The sequence below is a fragment of the Lycorma delicatula genome, chromosome 2, assembly GCF_047948215.1.
Source record: "Lycorma delicatula isolate Av1 chromosome 2, ASM4794821v1, whole genome shotgun sequence".
NCBI lineage: Eukaryota > Metazoa > Arthropoda > Insecta > Hemiptera > Fulgoridae > Lycorma > Lycorma delicatula.
The window spans coordinates 79,981,298-80,005,024 of record NC_134456.1 but is presented as its reverse complement, the minus strand read 5'-3'; the positions used below and the strand labels follow the sequence as shown (position 1 = coordinate 80,005,024).

At 27.2% G+C, this 23,727-nt stretch overlaps 1 protein-coding gene across 1 annotated transcript in view; it reads right to left on the bottom strand.

Annotated features, from left to right (window-relative positions):
- Window positions 1–23,727, bottom strand: part of Rab3-GEF (Rab3 GDP-GTP exchange factor) — a 316,556-nt gene that overhangs the window by 25,834 nt on the left and 266,995 nt on the right. The window contains exon 33 of the mRNA XM_075355604.1: window positions 965–1,037. Coding sequence (XP_075211719.1) covers window positions 965–1,037 — 73 coding nt within the window. The remainder of the gene's footprint in view (window positions 1–964; window positions 1,038–23,727) is intronic.

The window sequence follows — 23,727 nt, the reverse complement described above, 5'->3', positions numbered from 1 at the left end:
AAGTCAATGAGGTTAAAATGTCTGTAACCCATGATCCAAACATCAAAGAGCATGTCTGGTGTTCAACGTTTGAAATTTACACTTACTATTCTGTGGTACTATTTATGTGATTTCATTAGGTCTTAAAAGATAATAGCATAAAGAACCTGTAAATTGGCACTTTCCAAAAACAAACAATTCTTTCTTGGCTAGATGGCAAAATTACAAGTTGAATTTGGAAGTGGTACAGACCAAAAATGGTTTAACAAAATAACTTTACTTTTTAGAAAAAAGTTATAACCAAAAGAAGTGAAATGATTAACATAAATGTAATTAAAAACAAACAAATTAGAATAAACAATTATCCAGTTTATTCTTTTAATAGACTTTTTTTAAATTTACTGTAGTTCTAAGTTGTCAAATTTAATAACAAAAACATTCAGTCTTTAAAATAGGGAACAAACAATCTTGACATTCTTGTACTTTTGAGTTATTATAATTTTTCAAAATTTTTTAAGCAAAATGATTTAAGATGGGTTAATAACTGAATAAACACATACAATATGGTAAAAAAATTAAAGTATTTAAAATATTTTTGTTTTATTTTAATGCTGTCAAAAGAATGTAAGAAGATAACTAATATAAAAGAAAAATAAGAAAATAATTAATATAAAGTAAGAAAATAATTAATATACTGTTAATTGTGCTTACACACAATGTGTTAACTAAATTTGCTAAGTGGTGGTAAATTTCAATTTTCTGCCACTATAAAAAAAAAAATGTAGTTAATGAAAAAAGAAATGGTTAGAAAGATAAAATGATAAAAGATGAAAGAAGTGGAAAATTGTTGATAAAGATTTAAGTGTCATTTAATGACTCTTTTTCTCTAGAACAATAAATCACAATTTTTAAGTAGATCTTCGTTAATAAAATTATACTAAAAGATAAAAAAATAGTAATGTTTTAAAAAATCAAGAAAACTTACTAAATTCTTCCAGCACAAAGACAGTTCCTCTCTGTGTAAAACACTTTCGTATATGATCCAGCTTCACAAACCACTGCAATGAATTCATTAAAACACTAGATTATTAATATTTATAGTTAAATTTATTGCACACACTTCTAAACAGAAAACTAAATAAAGTTATAACAGAATATAATAGTTTGCATGATTTCGAACATTTTTAAAAATTAAATAAATTCATGCATGTTGTTATCCTAAATAATGAAATTATTTAGAAGTGTAATTAACATATTTTAAATTCAAATTAATCATGTGAATTAGAAATCCTATTTATGTATCATTTTAAAAACAATGTAAACATAGCACCCATTGTATTTGATTGATTATCAATATAAACTGATGTATGAAAATTAAGAGGTACCTTTGATCCTTACATAATTTTCACTCTTGCTTATTATAATTTAAATGCTTTATAGTTGTTCAGTAATAAATATATCAATTAGTTAATCAATAATTTTTCACTAATTATATAATGGACAAAAAAGGCACTCTTTTGACAGTTCGTAATATATTTTTCATATCAAAAATTAATAATATACTACTTTTTGGGACAAACAGTTTTAAATTTAGAAAACTTATTTTATCATGAAAGTTTTGGATGTTTTGATAAGTAAGGATAAATTAACTAACTAGACCAATAAAAAACTGTCTAATATGAAATATTAGTAATATTTGATTATTTTATTTCAATTACTTTTTTAATTCAATTTTATAGAATTTTCTGGTGATTTTTATATACATATTTTTAATCTTGTTTTATGTTCCATTTTTATCAATTATTGCATTACATATTATTATTTGGTAACTCATTGCTGCAAGATTATATTATAAAGAAATAAATGATTAATTTTATTATAATTTATATTATTAACGGTTGTTTTTGTAAAAAAAAGCTAATTTTAAATTAATCACTCTAATAGTTAAAAAAAAATTACATTAATAATTTATATAAATTATAATCATCAAGGCTACAATAATCTAAAAACTGTGTAGTCCACTTCATATATTAGTTTTTCATACAAAGTAGAAAATGAAATTTTCTTTGTTATATTGTAGAAGTAATAGTTATTTTTTATTTCTGGAGAGATATAATTTTTGCGGTTATTTTTATTGAACATAAGCATTTCAAACCCTTTTTTTCAATAATGACCAGTGATTTTTACTAAAAACTGATAAAAATTTTAAGCTTTGGACATACTTATCTGAACTTCCCAATCAACTTGATCATACATTTTGCCACTAAATTAACATGCTTTAGCACAATTTGAATCTCTAGCTGTACACAAAAGTTGGTTCTAAATCTTTCAGTTATCTAAATTAAAAAAAAATATCATATTTTTGAACATGCTTATAAAAATTAATTTTTAAATTCCAACAGTAAAACATGTTCTTATAATATATCAATTACGTTGAGATATATATATGCACACCACCCCACTGAGCTCCACGTGGATTTGTAGCATCTTTCTTTCCAGAAGACTCTAAGTTCGAATCCCACTCAGACCTGGTATTTTTCATATGTCAGAATATTCATTTATTATGAAGAAAAGAGGAGGGCAAACTAACCATAGCTTTTTGCCAGCATATAGCTGTCAAAATAAATACATGTATAATAAAAGAAATATATCCTGCAGATCTCAAGTCACCAAAAGCTGTAACATCAAACATGTTATGTATAATTTTTGTCATGTAAAAATAACATTTTACATTTTTCTAGGTTTTATAGTATTTTGCTGTGAGGTTGTCCATTAATAACATAAGCATGAAGGGGAAGGAAGTTTGATAAAATCTTATTCTTCTTAAGTATTTGGGGAAAGGGATTTAAAATACACATAGTTCCTTGAAAATAATCGACAGTAACCTTTTAACAACATCTCTTGCAATAAATCTATTTCAATATCTCTCGGCAGAATATACCTTTTGCAGGTAAAATTAAAATAAAAGGAATAAAAATTAAAACAGTCATACATGTTTTTCATACAGCTTAACAGGAAGTTAAGGATGGGAGTTGCAGAACAGTACAACACAATGAATGTTATGAACATGTTTCATTCCTGAAATGAGATGGCTTGGCCTAAGAGGCATGTGGATGCAGCAGGTTGGTGCATCCACAGTAGTGTCAATGACAACTCTTTGACTACACTTACCGGATCCCTCATCTCCAGATTTGGTGATATCCATTTGCCATCCAGATCCAACGATCTAACTCCACTGGACTATTTCCTGTGGGGTTATCTAAAGGAGGTGTACACTACAAAGCCCACTACCATCAACGAACTGAAAGACAGTATCCGAAGGGAGATAACAACCATCCCTGCCAAAACCCTGCACCAAACTAACCTGAACATTATTGTTAGAGCCAAAGAATGTTCTTGTCAGGGTGCTGCCCATCTAAGGAAGGTAATCTTCAAAAACTGAACACACTGCAAACTCCCGTCCTTTGGCAATGTGTTCCACATAGTTGGTAATAAATGTTGTGTTCAACATGCTCCGGAAATGCATTTTAAATGTGTCCCATCAATATGGCTCACCTGTATAACCATCTTTGTAATGCTAATAAAACAAAAATAAAATCTGCTACATTTAAATTCCCACGTTAAGAAAATCTACAACACATAGCAGTGCATTTTTATTAAAAAAAATCACTAATATTTAAGGATTCCCCATTTCAACAGTTTAAAACAAGTAACACTCTAATATCACAGGTGAGGTACCTTGTTTTTTAAAAAAAACTTTTTATATTTAAAAATAACCTCTCTCAATATAATGGTTTTTTTTTACTTTTTCTATTCTCTTAACTGAATACAATCAAAAATAAATATTTTCTTATTGTATTGTTTAATTTCAGTATTAGAAGAAAAAAAATTGTTTTGAAAGTTGTAACAGATTTAACTAAGAAATAAACAGTAGTACTAAACAATTGGAAATCTAAAAATAATATTTTTTTGTTGTTTTTTCAAAACTATGTTTCTGTTTCTTTATTTCATATTTTACAATTTTATTCTAAAACCAAACATTGCATAAGAACTATGGGAAGAAAGTCTTTTACAATTTGATAAAACTACACATTGGGGAAGGATCTAAAAACAGTAATTTTATGCTTATATAATTAATGGACTACTCACAGTCAAATGTATACTGCTCATTCTGAATCTTATACATTAGGGATCAATAGATAAATGGAATATAATTTCAGATATGGCTTGAATTATATGTCCCCTGTGCCCCATAGGTTAAAAAAGGGGTCGAAGAGATGAAACAAAAACCAAATAATATTTTTAATTTAAAAAACAAAGTAAAAAGGATTGTAATCATAGCATTTGCAATGTTTATATGGGGAAGCAAGATTAATACTATTACCCTTGCCATAATGATTATCAATGTCTATTCATGATTGGTGATCAGATAACATCAACCATGGTTGAAACTTTTATTAAAATTTTTAAGACAATTTTTTCCAATGTAGTATTCACTAAAGCCACTACATTTAAATTTTTATACTTCTGGATTACTCTTTTTATCAGTGTGTATCTTGTTAGTATGTTGTGTGATATTTTTTATTTTAATTGTAGTTTAGAAAACAACACTAAGACCATTTTTACTGACGAATGATTTATGTCAATATTTAAATTAACTGATTTAACTTATTCAGATTTTGTTTTTAAGTCATTTTGAGTTTTAAATTCTATTTTTGATTAATTTTAATTTTGGGAACACTTAATTTTAATCTTTTTTTTTTTTTAGGAATATCTGAAAAATCAGTACTCCTATAAAATTAATATATTTAAATTTATATTATAGAGAAATGTTTATGATTGAGGAAAAAATAATTAAGAACAAGAAAAAGAAGTTAAAAGATAAAAATCTACTTCAACTTCGAAAATTTAATTTTTTTATTGACAATTTAAGTACATGATGTCTTCAAAGTCATCGTGCCTTTGCCTTGAGGTACTAGCCATATTTTTTTTTGCAACAATGGTACTCGTGATGGAGAAATAAGTAGTATTACTGAAAATATGATTTACTTAACAGCTAGATATGATCTAGTCACTTATTATATTAACAGCTGTCTGAAGAATTTAAGCCTGTAATAATTGTTCTGTCAACACTTTACCAGTCAAACTAACTCTAAATCACATAATTGTGTATATATTACTACTCACACAGCATGACATTTGATATGTAACCCGAGGATTTATAGAACATCCAAGGGATAAGCTGAAAATTCCGAAATAAGTAGTATGTCCTAGTGATATTCTATATTTTTCCTGGATAAGTTTGAATCCTACAAACCTCACAAATAATAGAAAGTCCCAGCAAAAATGTTTAATATTCTATATATAACAATATTAAGATAAATATAGAATAATAATACTGCAGTTCCTGGGGAATCTATGATCTGCACCTTTAAAGATGAACAGATAAACCTCCTTTCCTTTACTACTAGTTTCATAAAATTTAAAAAAAATGCTTAGTTTTTAAGAAAGATGGATATATGCATTATGATTTAACAAAATTAAAATAATTATAAATTTTGGTTTTGATTCACATGCCAAACCAATTTTATTGAAGTGGTTGCCAGTATTTCCAACATACTCAGCTAACTAATAGTGCTATTTTTTTTTTTTGTGTCCAATGTTACCTTAAATATATAATTATTTTTCTTATTCTAAATTTATTTTTAAATATATAAATGTCTTTAGATTATTGGAGATGTTTAAAAATACTGTACAAATTATTAAAATACATTATTTAATGATTTTATTATTTAACTGTATACATTTACAGTTTATTAGTTTTTAAATTATTCAAGAATTCCAGCTGCATTAGCTAACAAAGATAACTTACGTCCTTGATTCATAGTAGAGTTATTAGTTGTACTATGAATGTTCTGTTGTGTGTAAATTTCATAGTAGAAGAATGTACTAGGGTTATCCTAATCGGATCCCAGAGATGTCTAGGATATTAAAGCAACTACAAATATTAAGCTACCAAGAATGCCCCACAATATCCTGTAGGTCTTTCTCAAGAATATCACCAAGACTGGACTTTTTAAATTCAAGACATAATGTCATGGGACTTATCAGGGAAAATTCCAGGATATTTTATTAGGACATTCATTGGTTATTTTGATGGTTACCTTTGCTGTGTATTATAATTTATATAACATCTACCGTTCACAAATATTATACTTTAAAAAAAAAATGAAGAAATGATTACATCTTAGCATTTAAAAGTATATAATGATCATTAATTCAGAAAATATAAAAACAACTGAATGTAACAGGTAGCTGCAATTTCAGAAGTATTATTCTGTTCACTGATAAATCAAATAACATAGAGTAAATTTATTTACAACTTTGAAACTATAATGTATATGTAGGTAGAAGGTTACAAGACTCACCAGCAAAATGGTCACCTTAAATGTTAGTTTGTAATAAAATGATGAAAATTAATGCTGCCATCAGATTAATAAATATGAAAAATTCTATAATTTTCAGTCTTTAAAAATATTATAAAAAAGTAAAGTAAATAATTTTCTAACTTAAAAAATTTTTTTAAATAATCAAGACATTTTAACTTCAGTACACAGTATAATATAAATTATTTAAATAATCTATTAATGCATGCCATAACTAATACCTTTATATCAAATCTATGTCTAAATTGTTATTATTAAAATAAATAACAGTCTTGCTATTTAAACAATAATACCAACTGCACATCACTACAATTACATACACTACAACAGTGGATGACTTAATATATTATAAACAACAGACATCAAATTGCTACATACAAGCAACATATTATCAGCAAGTTTATTTACATACTTATATAAAATTCTAAAAATGTACAAGAAAAATGAAATTGCAAAATAATGATTAAAACTGAACTTAAAAGTAATTAAAAACATGTTTTTAAATAAAAAAAATAAAAAAAACAATATTGTATCAGTTGCAGCAAGTGTCTCTTTTCACATTTTTTATCCATGCTAAGTTAATTCAGTTAATGATCACAAGATACTAGTAGGTAAAATTAAGATACCAAGAAATTTGTTGTGGTTATTTACATTTAATTTAGCAGGAAATATATAATCCTTATTTTTTACGATTCATGATTTATTGAGTAAAATAATTCTTAATTGGTCAAGTTCATTATTACGGGGCAATAAACTTTGATATAAAAATTGTTCCCCACTAACATTATTTCATTGTAAATAAAAATAGGGTTTAGAATTTTCTTTGTACGTACCACAAAACTTCTATGAATACAAATCTAATTACGATACAGGAGGTAGTAGGAAGTATTCTCATTAAGAGAAAATTCTCGATATGAAAAAGACTTTTTTTTCATTGAAAATTAGTAATTTAAATTCATATTCTTTAAACAATAATTTAAATTTTATCATATGTATCATATAATTAATTTACTCTCTTAACAATACTAATCATTTTTTAATTAACATTACTAATTACTTCCTTTTCAAATAATTGCTGATGAGCTTATTTAATTGTTCACAATTATTCTTTTCACATGAAAGATGACATGACACATGAACATACATGCTAGTGGTGAATAATTCATTAGTTGGAAAAAATCAATTTTTATCATTGTATCATTAGGCACAAATTAAATCAGAAACTTATATGAATGTGAAACAGTTTTGTTCAAATAAATTTTATTACAGTAGCTTAAGGTAGGGTAGCATATTGTATCTGTATTTCCATTTAGGAACTCTGTTTATATAGAACTTACAATCTATGATAAACCTGTTAATCAGATGGTTAATATGTAATTCCACAAGTTACATAAAGAATAGAACAGATTCTTTAAAGAAAGGAATATAGCAATTATTGCCAAAATTCAACATTCCCGTAACCATTCAATAAGGATGATTATTCAGCTATATAAAGGAGTTTTATTCTTATACCTGCTAGGTGTTGGAAACTTGTTTTTGAAATTATGTTTCTGCTTTAAAGCTTTCTTAAAAAGTCATTAAGAAAACTTTCCTATTTCAGTGGGTAGCCATTACCAATTTCACTGCTTTTTATTAATTTGTCATTGAGGGTGTCATCTTTGAAATAATATGAAGTTAGATTAGTTTACAGGTTGAAAGAAGTTGATAAAAAACTCCATTTTAAATAGTACTTGATTATGACAGATGACTCACATGTAGTTAGTATGGGAGTCATGTGCCATTATGTTGTATTAAAGAATTCAGCAAGCAGTGGATGGATGACCAGCATTATTAAATCTTCAGTGTTCTCTAGCTCAACATGATCACCCATGTTAAAAAAATATAATTGGCAAGGAATTTTTAAATTTATATTGTAGGTTTGTATTACATGAAGTCATAATGTTCATAGAATGGTTACTAAAGATTTTATAAAATACAATTCTAGTCATAATGCAACCTACTTTTCTACTTTATTTTTTATTTTTACTTTTCTTAATGCAATTTTAATTGTAAATTAAGTTTAATTATTTGGATATATAATAATCTTAAAATTTGGAAATTAATGAGGTTATGAATAACTTTTTAAAATTTATTTGAATCTTTCAAAATAAGAAGTGCCTATAACTTTCAATAATTATTACATGAAATTTCAATTGACTTGAAACTATCTAAATGTGGTGGTAGTTCAACTTTGAGTAATTGCAATACTTTTAAACTGAATTAACCTTCACCATTCAACACAGTGAAATTTTTGTTATGTATAGACAAAAACAATAAACATCTCTGACTCGGGTTACAGTTTTTACCTAACATTGACCAAGTTACCTATATTTAAAATGTACCCATCATGCAAAGACTAAGTGGAAGCTGAGCTCATCATGGATGGTTTGATGGGCAGAACCATGACTGATGTTTAAAGAAGACGCTTTCTCATTGATGGTAACTTGCCTATTCACCAGAACAATCTCTCAAGTTTGTTGAATCTTGTCATCTGTGATGGAGGTAGATGGGCATCCTGCTCCCTCTTCATGTGTGACACTCGTCCAGACACTTTTAAACTTCTTGATCCATGAAAAACACTTTTAAGTGATAAAGTACCATCCCTGTATTATGATAAAAATCGACGATAAATTTCAGCCCCTTTCACACTCTCTGACCAGAGAAATTGGATCACTGCTCGTTGTTTGTTCTCGGAGCAAACTGCTAGGGAAGCGAACATGTTAACACTGTAATAGCTGGAAGACAAATGATGCGATCAGGATCAAATTTTACACACATAACTGCAGTCATACCAACTCTAAATATGCATGCGCAGAAAGCAGTGTGACAACCTTTAAGGGTGTGTTATGGTGAGAGTATATAATATTTTACTTGCCTTTGAAACAATATGGCACATTATATGGTTTATAATGCAGAACTTAATGGAGGTTTTTCTAGAATTTGCACAATTACAAAACCACTAACCCCATTGAATCTGTCAAATTGTGTTTGTTAATAATGTTTTATACATATTTCCAATTTTAATAGAACATAAAGGTAAATTAAAATAAGAAGATACAAAACAATTAAAATTGTAATATTTTTTTGAAAGAATACAGAGATGGAAAATTCTGTTATGGTATGTTTCACAGTATCATTAAAGTGAAGTAATTACAATAACTGCAAATTGAAGAAAATAAATAAATAAAAATAAACATAAATATTTTTCAAGGTCTTCCTGATTTATTTAAAATCTCAAAGAATAAACTATTTAAACTAAATGAAAAGTCTTCTACCATCTGCTGTTTCCTAATATTTGTAAAATCCTTTATTCTCTACATTTCTGAATACCTGGTACATTAGATTAGATTTTAGTAGAAGAGTCACTAGCAGCTGTACAACATTTACATTTTGTTTTTTTTGTCTTCAGTCATTTGACTGGTTTGATGCAGCTCTCCAAGATTCCCTATCTAGTGCTAGTTGTTTCACTTCGGTATACCCCCTACATCCTACATCCCTAACAATTTGTTTTAGATATTCCAAACACTGCCTGCCTGTACAATTTTTTCCTTCTACCTGACCCTCTAATATTAAAGCGACTATTCCAGGATGCCTTAATGTGTGGCCAGTCAGTCTCTTCTCTTAACTATATTTTTCCAAATGCTTCTTTCTTCATCGATTTGCCGCAACACTTCTTCATTTGTCACTTTATCCACCCATTTGATTTTTAACATTCTAACATTTACATAAAAAACAGAATTCCTACTTTTAGTCACCATCTCAATGAACTCCAATAAAGAAATGGCTGTTTTAGTTGTCTACGACAAAGTGTCAGAAGCATGATGCTATACAGACAGAGCTAAGGCAGTATTTGATGCAATTTTTATTACACTGAAACAAGGAAGGGATGAAATATAAGAAAGGCCTATCTCTTACTCTTCGACAATCTTGCTGAGAATCAAACTACTGATTACGTTTAAGACTGATAGTAAGGTCTGGTAGATAATGATAACTATTTTTCTTAACTAGCCTCAAATAATATGTCCATTAGCTACTAAATGCTAAGAGTATAGTAGCTAGTTAATTTAATTTATTAAGAAATTATGCCATTCATAATAGTCGCAAACATCTTACAAACATGATGTTACTGTCTTATTGATGTACGAATTCATTTTATTCTTTACGACTATTATGAATGTAATAGTTTAATTTAAAAACGATTACTGATTTGAATTTAAATTAAAATCTTTTAGAAAATCCTTGAAGATGGAGTAACAGCTCCAAAAGTACTAGGATTTACACTTTTCAAATTGTTGGTGAGTGGAAATTTAATTTATTCAGCCATTAAATGCTAATTTATGCTAAGAGTATTAATATCCCCTTGAAATGGGAACAGCATCGCTTGTTTGTAGCTTAACTTCCTTAATCTGTAATTAGGTGATAACAAAATGGTTTACAGTCTTATGTAGAACAAGAATACCTATTATGCCAATACATATTTTCTGATGCTTTTTTGTTTTAATTCCTATTATTTTATGGCTCATTATAATTTTTTATTATGATCTGACTCACTATGATCATTATTTACTAACAAACATTAACAGCATTAATCTGACCCAGTATCATTAACTTTAGTGGTCTAAAAGTAATTAGTAACTTAAGATTTGCTTTGAGACCATTTATATGCTATCATTACTTCATACTCTTAAATTTTGCAGGTTAATAATCTAGGATGATAAATTACCGTTACATGATGCAAAAACATATATATATATTTTACAAAAAGTATGATTTTTTTTTTTTGGTTACTGCAGAATTCTACACTTATTTTAAGTTTTAATAATTTATACAGACATAAATCATGAAAATATATGTAATAATGCATTAGAAACACATGGCGCCAAAAATTAAAAATAAATACAAAAAACAAAAAAAAAAAAAAAAAGAAAAGAAACTGATTAAACATACTGTATTATGCAAGTTCACATGCAAATTTATAAACAGAATGAAATCATACATGAGTGGAGCCCTTCATGTAAGAACAAACAGTAATCCATTATAACCAAAGGGAGAAAATGTAATTGAATATAAAAAAATTAACTGACAAACAATCAGTATGTTAAAAACACATGATTGTATATAAATGACATTAAGTAGAAAAGAACATATTCTGAAAATTTGTATTTTAGGTTAAGAAGCTTACTAGATAATATTCATCATCCTACACGTTCAACAAAAAGGAATCAACCCATAAACAAGAGTAAACATTTTACTATTTATTGTGAGACTATCTAGAGTTTTCTTCCTTTTCAACAGAAAAGAACCACAGTAATTTCTGTTTTTAACATCATGAAACATTAATACTTCTTTTTTAAATTAATAAAATTATTAAATGAAGACATTTGCTAATTAACTTAAAAAAATAAAAAATAAATTGTCTGTGAAGCTAATGATTTATAAATCACTTACAATTTTAAACCACAAATTATTTAAAAATTGTCAATTATTGATCAGTTCTCTTTTGCTTAATGCCATGCATATAGGTAAATCATAACTGAGCAATTGGTAGTTCAAATAATTGGAAATAATTACAAAATAAATAGATAAACCAGTAAAACAAAAGATCAGTTGGTATTTATTATTTGTTTATTATCATTCATCTTAAAAAATACACCCACATTCAGGTAGTCTGAGATTAGTAATAAAAAAATGTGGTATTCTGATGGAACTGCTGATTTAAAAATTACTGCTGATTCATAAAACCATTACTTTATCAATGAAGATGACAACCAACTATATTGCAAAAAAGTCACACAACTATTATTAATTCATGATATTTAACTGGTTGAAATAAAATCACAAATACTTGAAATTCTTCACAAATTGCAGTAGTTAATGTGCTATTCAGAACATCATACTGAGTTCTACTACTAACAATGAAATATTGGATATAAATAAAATGTTCAAAAATAACTGAAATGTTACAGTAGAAAACAAAAATTACTTAAATGAAGAAAAAGAAAATTATATTATAGAACTCATCTTTATTTGATAAATAAATTTAAAAAAAATTTGTCCAAAGTTGTACTTAAAAACAAATTAATACTTAGAATGCTCAACCCATTTAGCAATGTTTTAACATTTTAAATTATACAATTAACATCATAGAAAATGTTGCAGATGAGTACAGTGGTTAAAATGACTATTATTCCAGTTTGCATTCCCTTTTTCCAAATTGATCTACAATGAAAAAAGTACTGCAAACTTAAATTATGGGTTAATAAACTATAGCTTACGGCAAAAACCTTAATTAAAAACAAATTATTTCTGTTGTATAAAACAAATCCAAATGTAATAATATTCATCGATGTAAAACTAAAATTGTGATTAACCAAACTGTGAGTGGTGAGGTAAGATTTAAAACACATAACAAATGATAACATGAATTAAATTCTAATAAACCATGAGCTGTTCACTGAAATTGTAACCTTATTATAGAGGAAAAGATAAACTCTATCTATTCACCCGTTGGTTAAGAGATTACTGTTTACATAAATTCAAATAATAGACGGCTGAAAGAAGAACCGATTGTCAAATGGTGATAACGACATAAATGTACAAAAAGCACATAACATGTTACTACAAATACAAACAATAAACATGCAATTACTTTCACATCACATATAAGCAACTAACAAAATAAACTAATGCTAATTAAATTACTACATTACAAAAACAGATAAAAAAAAAACAAAAATAATTCAAAGCTTAAGTAACTAATGAGATGGCCAAGCAGATATATATAAATATATATATATATATATCATGTACGTAACGTATATGGTAACTAAACAGTGGAATGTGAATAATTGCTGTTACAACTAAACTAAAGTGCACCCATGCTCTGACTGGGCTCCGGGAAAAACGATAAAAAACATAATGAACAAATGTGATGATAAAAAACAAACATAACAGAATGTAAAGAATAAAAAAACAAAACAAAAATTTAAACGGAAGATACTGAAGAGGTACAGAACATTTAAGTCTACTACAGTAAAAATATGAATTAAAAGATAAATGATAAAACAAAGGGACATAAACCATGATGGATAAATGCTCTACGGTAAACAATAATAACGACAAATGTGAGAGCTAATAAACAGTATTAAGGTACCTCGAAATCCTGTTAGCAGTCCAAATCCAGGAAAGATGAACAGAAAAAAAATGAAAAAATATGTTTTGAGGCGTTGAATCCAATATAATAATAATAATAATTATTATCTATATTATTATAATAATTAACAATAGCTTAAACATACAATAAAATTTTAGGCAAGGTTATGTTAAGCTAAGATCAAGAACCATCTCAACAGTTCCTTAAGCTCTGATCAGGTTTACAACAACGAGTTTTACGATAAAAATTCATCATTAACATCATTTATAAACTGAGGATAATTTAAACTCAGAGAATTTAAAATATAAGTAAAAAGTGGTGTTTTTTTGAGACATAAAATTGTGTGTAAAGGTAGAAATAGATATATAGATAGATAAATAGAAAGAAAGATATAAAGTGAAAGAGAGAGAGAAAGAAAGATAGAGATAGAGAAATAGTGGCAGAGCGAATAACTTACAAACATTAGGAAAAGAGTAAAACAAAATAAAAACAAAATAAAATAAAAACAGAACATTAAAAGTATTCCTCAATCGGCTTGATGTCAAGTCAGTTTCAAACTGCTTTAATAATTTATTACAAAAATGGGTTCAGCGACAACACATTCAAGAAATCGACAAAAAATTAGTACGAAAATCGATTAAGTCATGCGAAACAAAGGAGAAACGATATATAGAAAGAGAAAGTGATAGAAAAAATTGACTTAAAACAAAAAAACACCAATATAAAAAGGTTAACAAAACTGAATTTCAAGTAGTACTACCTTATTCAAATGAGTACCTAACTAAGAGTACATATCCATATATTGGATTAAATGAAAAAATTAATTTTAATTTAATCTTTTTTCTTTAAAAACCTGTTCTGGAAGTTTTGAGAGGTCCTTGATTATATATTATTTTCAAAAATTAATATTGAGGAAACATGAAAAAGTATAACATTAAAAGGATTCTACTAAAAAAGGTACAAATATTTAATTACAGAAATAATTATATAATAGAAAAAAAAACAATATTAAAAGACAAGTCATTATTATATTACCATTAAATTATCTGCATCACATTGCCTTTTAAACATATTTATACATGTAAATACAATTAAACTTGGAATGAATCCATGTTTGCCAAAAAACTATAAAATAATGAAATAATTTTAATTCACTTAAAAAAAGGAAGAATTGTTTATACATAAATAAAGGACAAAAAAAGGTAAGTAGATAAAAATGGAATATGAAAAAAACTTTTAGTAATATTATAGATGAAGTATGTAATAAATTTTAATAATTTAAATAAAATTTGAATGGTTAGGAAAAATTATTTTCAAACTAGACACAGGAAAATATGTAAGTTTATGTACTTAGAAACAGTATAAATGAAAATATTTTTTACACTACACGTAATTTCTATATGAAAATGCATTCAATGATAAAAAAAAATTATCAGATTATTTCAGTTTTTGTTTTATATATTTTACAACAAATTCAGCAGTACTAATTATTTATGTACATAATTGTTTCCTTGGAATCTATGACATAGTGTATCTTATGAAGGCAGAGTCCAGTCATACAATCTGTAATTATTAAAGATCCAGTCAAATAATAATTCATTTGACACTATTATAAATAATCAATGACCTTTCATCCTATAGTTCCAAAAGAATGTTGGTGGGTGATTTACTTCTTAGTAACTACCATATAAATATATATATATATATTTTAAATTCAGCCGATATATTTATTCTTTATTGGTAAACACCATTAACAGACTAAATATGGGCATTATAATATCAATAGATTAAAAAAAAAACTGATGGAACTGAAGATGACTACAAAACTGAAAAGAATTCAATAAAAAAGTCTTAGCAAAGACTGGCAAAAATTCTTGATGAAGTGTCAGCTTTCAGCAAATAACAAGGGAAGACAACCAGCAAAAATGTAAGTAACAAAAATGGTTTGACATTGTCACAATAAAAAAAAACAGAAATTTAATTTCCTAAATATAATTTCATGAATTAAGACATTTTGAAATAATTAATACTGCAATAAACATGATCACATTTTGCTCATTTTTCATTTGTGAATAGAACACAGTCCATTATCTTATCTTGGTATAGCAGAAAATAAACAACACATCTTTAAAATACTGATGTGGTTTCATTCATACTTTTAGAAAAAAAAAAAATACCATGACCGAAATCATGAACTGTATACCAAAATGAAGAGATATCTAAATGTTTGATATGTAAATAAGATCTAGTACCAACAAAACGTATGCACACTCTGTTACAAGCTCAAACAGCTACACAAATTTTGTTGCCACTATAATTACAAAATGGGAACGGTTCAATATGTTTTGTGGCTTGCTAAATTAAAATCAGTTACATTTGTTAAGCATGAATATAATTACATGTTCAATGCAGAACCACCACATGAAAATAACATTCACTGATGGGCCAGGGCAACCATCAATATCTGAAAAGATGGCTGATATTGTGAATGAAATTATGCACAGCCTGAAAAAATCATTGTGGAAGTTTTCAAAATAGTTAGGTATTCCAAAAACTGTTCACAATGTTTAAAAAAAAAATTAACTTAGCTTTACTGATTATAAAAAATTCTGGTGATAAACATAAAATTTTTTCACGGGATAAAATTGAACGATTTGAATTTGCTACTGACTTTCTGGTAGTCTGGCCTCACAGTCTCAATTTTTATTTGTCACATAATTATATGACATCTAATTAATAACTAAATAAAATGCTATCTTGTTGGCTGAAATTTTAATTTTTGTTTGTTTTCAATTTTTTTTTTTACATCTGTTACCCCCATCCATTTCCATTTCTGTATTATCCAGTTTTATTATTGTCTGATGTCTTCTTGGTGTAGGTCAGCTGATCAGGACCTAACGTGCTACTCAAGAGTCTTCATATTTGAAAGTCTACAACAGTTTTTTGTTTGACTGCAATTTTCTTCAAATCCTGTTAATACATGACTAATTTAGTGAAATCATATACAGATATAATTTTAAGGACCTAGTCAAATCATTTTGGAAAACAGATGAAATCACAACTTAATCTCTGTCAGTGGTTGAGTTTTCTTGCTATACTTCGAGATTTCATTGGATCAATAAAAGATTTTTCAAAATAGAAAATTATTTATAACTTTGACCCAATTTACTTTTTTCATAAAAATTTTAAACAATTCATTTGTGTCTTGCCCTTATTTATTTTGAATAAAGCATATAGTAAAATATTTTATATTTTAAAATTAATAAATGTTTGTCTCATATGCCAGTAAAATTGTACTAGAAGCTCTACAGTTTTACTTCATTTATTCTCACTTATTCTATTATGAATTCAGCTGAAAATGTTATTTTGTTTCTTTACCACTGTGTAAAAATATTCCTAATTAATGTTGAGGTCACTTTGAAATCTACAGATTAAGTTTTATAATTAGCAGTTGTCAATTAATCATAAAATTAAAAAATGTTTACTAAAGGAGTACCAACTTGAAATCGAGTTAAAAAGAGACACTTAGAATACAACAGTTAAATTCAGGAATTCAGATCTAATTTATGTGAGAATCAACAGTTTTTTAATAATAAATGAACCAAGAAATAAGTTTAATTTCACCAGATTTATTTATTCTTCTAAATGAAAGTCCACTGATGTGATGCAACACCACTAAGTTCAATGCTTCATCTTAGAATGCAGTTACACAATTTAACTTAACACAGGAATTTTGTTTTTAAATTAAAATGAATCATATAATTAATTTTATCAGTTCAATTTTAGATCTTAAACTGAGGGTCAATGAACATGAAGTGTAGATAGTGGCACTGCTTGGAAAATTCAACAAAGTATACAAATTAATTATCTAATTAGTTTTAATACTTAACCATATTTTTTAAACATATTGAGAGTCCAAAAAATTACTGTGCTGAAAGTTAAATCTCAGTGCTTGCATTTTTTCTTGAATTATTTTTGCTGGTACTGATATGATGATGTCACAGTAACAGGCACACAACTTCTTTAAAAAAATAAAGTGGCAAAAAATCTAAGTTTAATAATGGTTAAAAAGCAGCTAATGTTATTAGAATTTATATTATTGGAATACCTTGTATGTACCAAGGCAACAACATGAGCTGAACGCACAGACTTTCAACTAAAGCTGCCTAAGCAACTAGTGGATTAATGCAGTGTTTCTCAACACAACTGATACTGCGGACCAGTAAAAATTTTAAGCTTGTATTGCGAACCACACAAAAAGCTGCACATGAAACTAAAGAAAGTGCAGGTTTTTTTTTTAGTAATTTGCAGACTAATTACCTAAAACGTTCAGACAGTACTATAAAACAACAGTATATCTTTAAGTAAAGATAGTGCACAAGATGCTCTGGTAGAGGGAGAGGAGAGAAAATTTTTCAAAAGTTATCCCAAGCAATAGCTTTTGGAGAAACCATAGGTCTAATTTTCTTTTAAATTCATGCATTGTCATCTAAGACTGTTGTTTGTGCAAGATTTTAGAAAAATTGGTTAATTAGTTACCATATCTGACTTAGATAAATAAGTTAATAAATGGAAGACAATTTGAATAAAACTATGTAATAAAAACATACAAAATCGAAACTTCAAAATAGTTTTTAAGGAAGAATAATAAACTTATTTACAACCTAATGTGATTGTTGTTCATGTTTTTCATTTATTAATTTGTCAATTCTTGGAACTATGTTAGTGACCGCCATACGCAAAGCTGAATTTATATTCCATATGATTTCTCTGTTTTGTTTTGATGCTAGTCATTGCTGAAAAAATTCATTCACATAAATAAGTTATTGGAAATGGCAGCAATACTTCTATGGCTTTTTTACGCAATTCTGAATATTCACTATGAATTTTAACCCAAAACTGAGTTATACTTAGTCACCTAAATAACACCTGTAATGTAGCTTCACAACTTAACTCTATTAATTTTTCATGTTTCAAATCATTAACTGTTTTCTTGTTGTTCAACAAACAAATTTAAAATCCACATATTTTCTCTACGTATATCTTTCTGTTTGGATAGTATTGATCAAATGCTGATCAATGAATTGATCATGTGCAGCACTAAGTGCTGTTACATGTTCGACAACAATAGTTTTTAAATTGTTAATATTTATATCAGTTTCATTAATATATTCTGAAAATGAATGAAGCATATCACAGTTGTTTTTTTACATGCTTGCACCATAACTGTAACTTTTTTTGAACGCCACTATTTTATTCCACAAGTCAAAAGTAGTAGCATTAGTTCCTGGCAACGCTAAATTTAAGTCATTTATTAATGAGAAGGTATTTGATATCTGAAGCCAGTTCTGCAATCCACTTGTAATCGAGGAAAACGGTAGTTTTGAATCTTAGTTCTGAATTTTTTGTTTCAAGAAATGTTTCTACTTCTTTTCTTAATTCGTAAAGTGTAGTTAATATTCTTCCCCTAGACAACCATCTTACTTCAGTATGAATTAATTAATGTTCATGTTCACATCCCATTTCATTGCATAATTTTGGAAATACTCTGGAATTCAGTGTATTGCTTTTGATACAGTTTATTATTTTTATCAATTAAATAAGAGCAGTGTTCAAATCAAGAGACAACTTTTTAGCAGCTAAATGCTCTCAATGTATAACACAATGAGTACAAACCATTTTTTCATCAGCTACCACTTTAATGTTTTTTGCAACTCCCAAATGTTTTCCAGTCATACTTGCAGTGCATAACCCAATACAATTTTTCCAATTAAGTGAATTCCTTTCAATATACTTATCAATTGCTTTAAATATTTCTGAACTAGTTGTATGATTAAAAAGCTCAAACCAAAAAAATTTTTCTTTTGTCATTAATTTCTTAATCAATGTAACAAACATAACATGATAGAATTGCTTTATTGGTAACTTCAGTAGATTTGTCGAGTTGAATAGTGAATAATGATTTGCTAACTTTTTGGATTAATTGGTATTCAACATCAGTTGCTAATTCACTGATTCTGCGCTGAATAGTATCGTTACAAAGCAGTAAGATTTTCATTTTATCTGCAGCAGCCGTACCTAGGATTTCAGAACACATGTTTATTAAGCACGGCTTTATTAAGTCTTCGGCAATAGAATAAGTCATTTTACACTTAGCAATTCATAAAGCAACTAAATACGATACTTTTACAAACAATTTGTTGAAAAGAAGAAACTTCTTCAAAGATAACTTTTGGTTTTTAAATTCAGCATTTTTACCTTCAAAAAATTCAAATGGCTTATTTTGCAGATTTGAATGTTTTGTTTGTAAATGATGTACTAATTTTGCGAGCTTTATACATTTATTTGATAAAATTTCTCTGCATATAATGCATTGAGGTATTGGAAAATCCTCTTCCGATTCTGACAATGAAATAAAACCATATTTTAAGTAATCCAGGTTATAATGACGAACAAGATAGTATTGTTTTGGTGGAGGTGAATCTTTTCCACAACAACTAATATTTGAAGTGCTACTGCTACTAGTGGTCGGTTTTTGAAAAAAGTTCGTTCATAATACATTTTAATTTTTTCTTTTCATTGCTCATTTTTAAGCGTCTGAAATATATCAAAAAATTAATGCCAATTATTAAATAAACAGTACACACTTATTTTTGATGTCTAACAAACAAACAAATTTAAAATTTTCATAATGCTATCTACCACACAAGAAATTTAACTGTTTAAAACTCGGTAAACAGTACAACAAAACATCAATTTCATACGACTGACAGATAGTGCTGTCAAATGTAAACTCACAGTTGTATTGTAAGCAAGAGCTCGGTTTTCTCAGTTGTATACATTATTACTGCTAAAAAAATGAGTAATAATACATTTAAAGTTGTAAAACTATGTAATAAATAGAAAGAAGTTCACCGACCACTAAAATGTTTCTGTTGACCATCGGTTGAAAAATAGTGGATTAGTAGACTCTAGTTTTGTTTTAAAATGAAGTTTTAGGAATAAAAAAAATTACAATAAACCCTTGATTTAATTTATTATTTAAGTATAATTTATAAAAGATTTCTTAATTTAATAGAGGTAATGACCGACAGGGTCGCATAACAAAAAGGATTATTCCTTGCGGTAGTACTTCCAACACTTATATTTATTACTTCCCTTGACCCAAATTTGTTCCTTCTAACTGAATTAACCATTCAATACTGTTTCACCACTTTTTGTTCCTGTACCTTGTACCCATCAGTACTTTTAATATTAATGCACTGGTGGGGGTTATAAGATTTAAAAAAATTCATTATCTTCCATTGCACGATCTGTGTAGTGAACTATTATCTTAACATTTTAGTTGAAGTCTGTTCTGTGTTTTAATGTTGTGTAGTGTACTGTCATTATTTTACATTTTTATATTACTTTATTTTTCTATCAATAATTCTTATTGAGAAATACAAGCTCAATTAGGCTAATTAATAACTAATCTATCATTACTTGTATATAAATTTTTATTAATATAATGGCAGGAAAAGGTAAACTCTTCAAAAAATTAATGACAAGCACTTACTTTAGAAAAAGAACATACAAATTTTAAACAAAAGAAATCAGGCACAAAAGTAAATGAAGCATCTGTAAAATGGAAACTACTACATCGACCACTATAAGTATAAAAAAGTATTTAAAAAAAATTAAGTGCTAATGGATGCTACTGAAGAAAATAAGAATTCATGAAATATTCATTTCAGAAAATAAAAGTGGATTAAAATACCAAATGGAATCTGTTCATAAATCTTTTAACTAGATACCTATTTCTAAAAGGCAATACCAATATGTCAGAAGAGAGCAAGAAGAAACTGAAGAAACATTCTTTATTACAAGAGTTGTACAATCCACAAAGGGCGATTTAAAATATGAGTTGGATTACACATTTAAATAAAAGATAAATCTACAAGTGTACATGTTTATAACAAAGTCTACCTAAAATGTCAGAATACTTAACTTGACTGATACACAATTTAAAAGAAAAGGGACTTAACTGTAAATGAATGTCATTGCATAGTCATAAAGGAAGAAGAAAGTATGTGAAATTTTAACAGTATGAAAGACTGTATAACTCTGTTTTTATACATTGTAGAACAACATAAAATATAATTTTGGGATAAAGATTTAATTATTTGCAATTAAAGTTTACCTAAAAAATTAGTTGAAGGAGAGATCTTTATATAGTCGACTCCATTCTTTAACACAGTTTCAGATGTGGCTTTACACATATTTTTGATATGGAAGCTTAGATAGATGAAATAATGTGAAAAACACCAGAAATTTACTCGGTATTGAACTTGAGAGCAGCTGATTTGTTTGGAACATGACTACATTGCTAAGGGCTCTGTTTATGACAAGTCTTCAGGAAACATCATTCTTACGGGAGAGGTCTATCCAAGGTTCAGTTATAAAAAACCTGCTAATTTTCACACAAGTTGTACTTCTATAACTGTATTCTAACTAATTGTTTTAAGTGTTCAGATTAACTTGATATAAAGTTAACCCTTAACTTATTTAAAAAATTTAACTTAGATTATGTTTTTTTAATTTCATATTTAATTTATAATTAATTAATGACATCCTGCAACAGAATAATACATAATTATTATTCTCCAAAACTATAATAATTACGTTACAGAATAATTCTGAAACAATCTGATAAAAAACTTTTTAAGTGGTCCTGAATTATTAATTCTATCAAATAATTGCATTAGCAGAAGTAGTTAGTGAACCACACTAAAAAATAAAACAAGTTAACCTAGCCATCAATTAACTTGTAACTGCTATTGGCTTTAACTACTCAACATGGATTTTTTTTTTTACTTCAGTTACTTTTATTTAATTCATAAGAGAATCAATTTTATAGCATACAAAAGATAATCAACTCTAATTCACTCTAATAGTCAAGAGTTTCCGATTTGCTACTGCAGTCTGGATAATGTTTTCTATTTAATAATTATAGTTCAAGAATATTAAAAACCAATTTTTACTTAGTCACAGAATCAGTATTTAAAGAGAGATAAGTGTGTTTAAATTAATTAAAGGGACTTACAGCAGGAATTAAATATAACATGTTTACACATTTACTGCATAGCTACAATTAATCTTAGTAGTAAACACTAGGTATTTGATCATGAACTTGAAGAAAAATTAAAATTGAGTTGGATATGTTTTTGAATATCAGTAGGAAAATAATTCTCTTAACAAGAGAATATATTCAATAATGTTGATATCAATCTCATATTCATCAGAGAAGCAGTGAACAATGATATTAGACTAATTGGAGGAGTACATACTTTCACGAAAAGATGTAACAGAAATATGAATCACTTTATTTACCCAGAGAAGGGAACTGCTAACATGAGAAAATCTAAAGCTAGGACAAATATAGTAATAATAAATATCCATGTTGAAAATCTACTTCTGTTAGTTACATCACTTAATTTCCAAATAAACTTACTTAATCAAATTATCTCTGCTCCTTTTATTTCAATTTTTCAGGATAAAAATAATGGTGTAGATATTTTACTCCTAAAATTTATACCTGTAATTTACATATTAAAGGTCACAATTAAGTGGTTTTCTAAAGTTATTTCGATGTTCAAAACATAGAAGATAAGCAAAGATTTGCAAGTAGAAACTGAATGTGAAGAGAGTGAAGAGTGTTTATTGAATGCAGTTCACTTAAGGACTAAACCTTTAAGTTATTACAATATAATAGAATCTACAAAGGTTAACTAAAAATAGTGCAGCCACAGTAGTATGAAGAAGCCAATTATTTTTTTTAATCACAAGGTAACAATGAGTTGAGTTTATTCTACCAGACTACATAGTCAATAAAAGTTCTATTTCCAAGTTTTAAATCACTTGAAAATCTAGTTCACAATAAAAGAATTATACTGCATGATAATAATTTAAGTTTTATCTTGACAAAACACCTACACATTCATCACAACTTTAACAGTAGTTTCTTAATAAGCATCGTTTTCCTGAGATTCACCAGCTACCCTGTTTGCCACATATTTTTCTTTATGAAAATAAAATTAAAAACTGTTCAACTATCTTCTCTGATGCAGC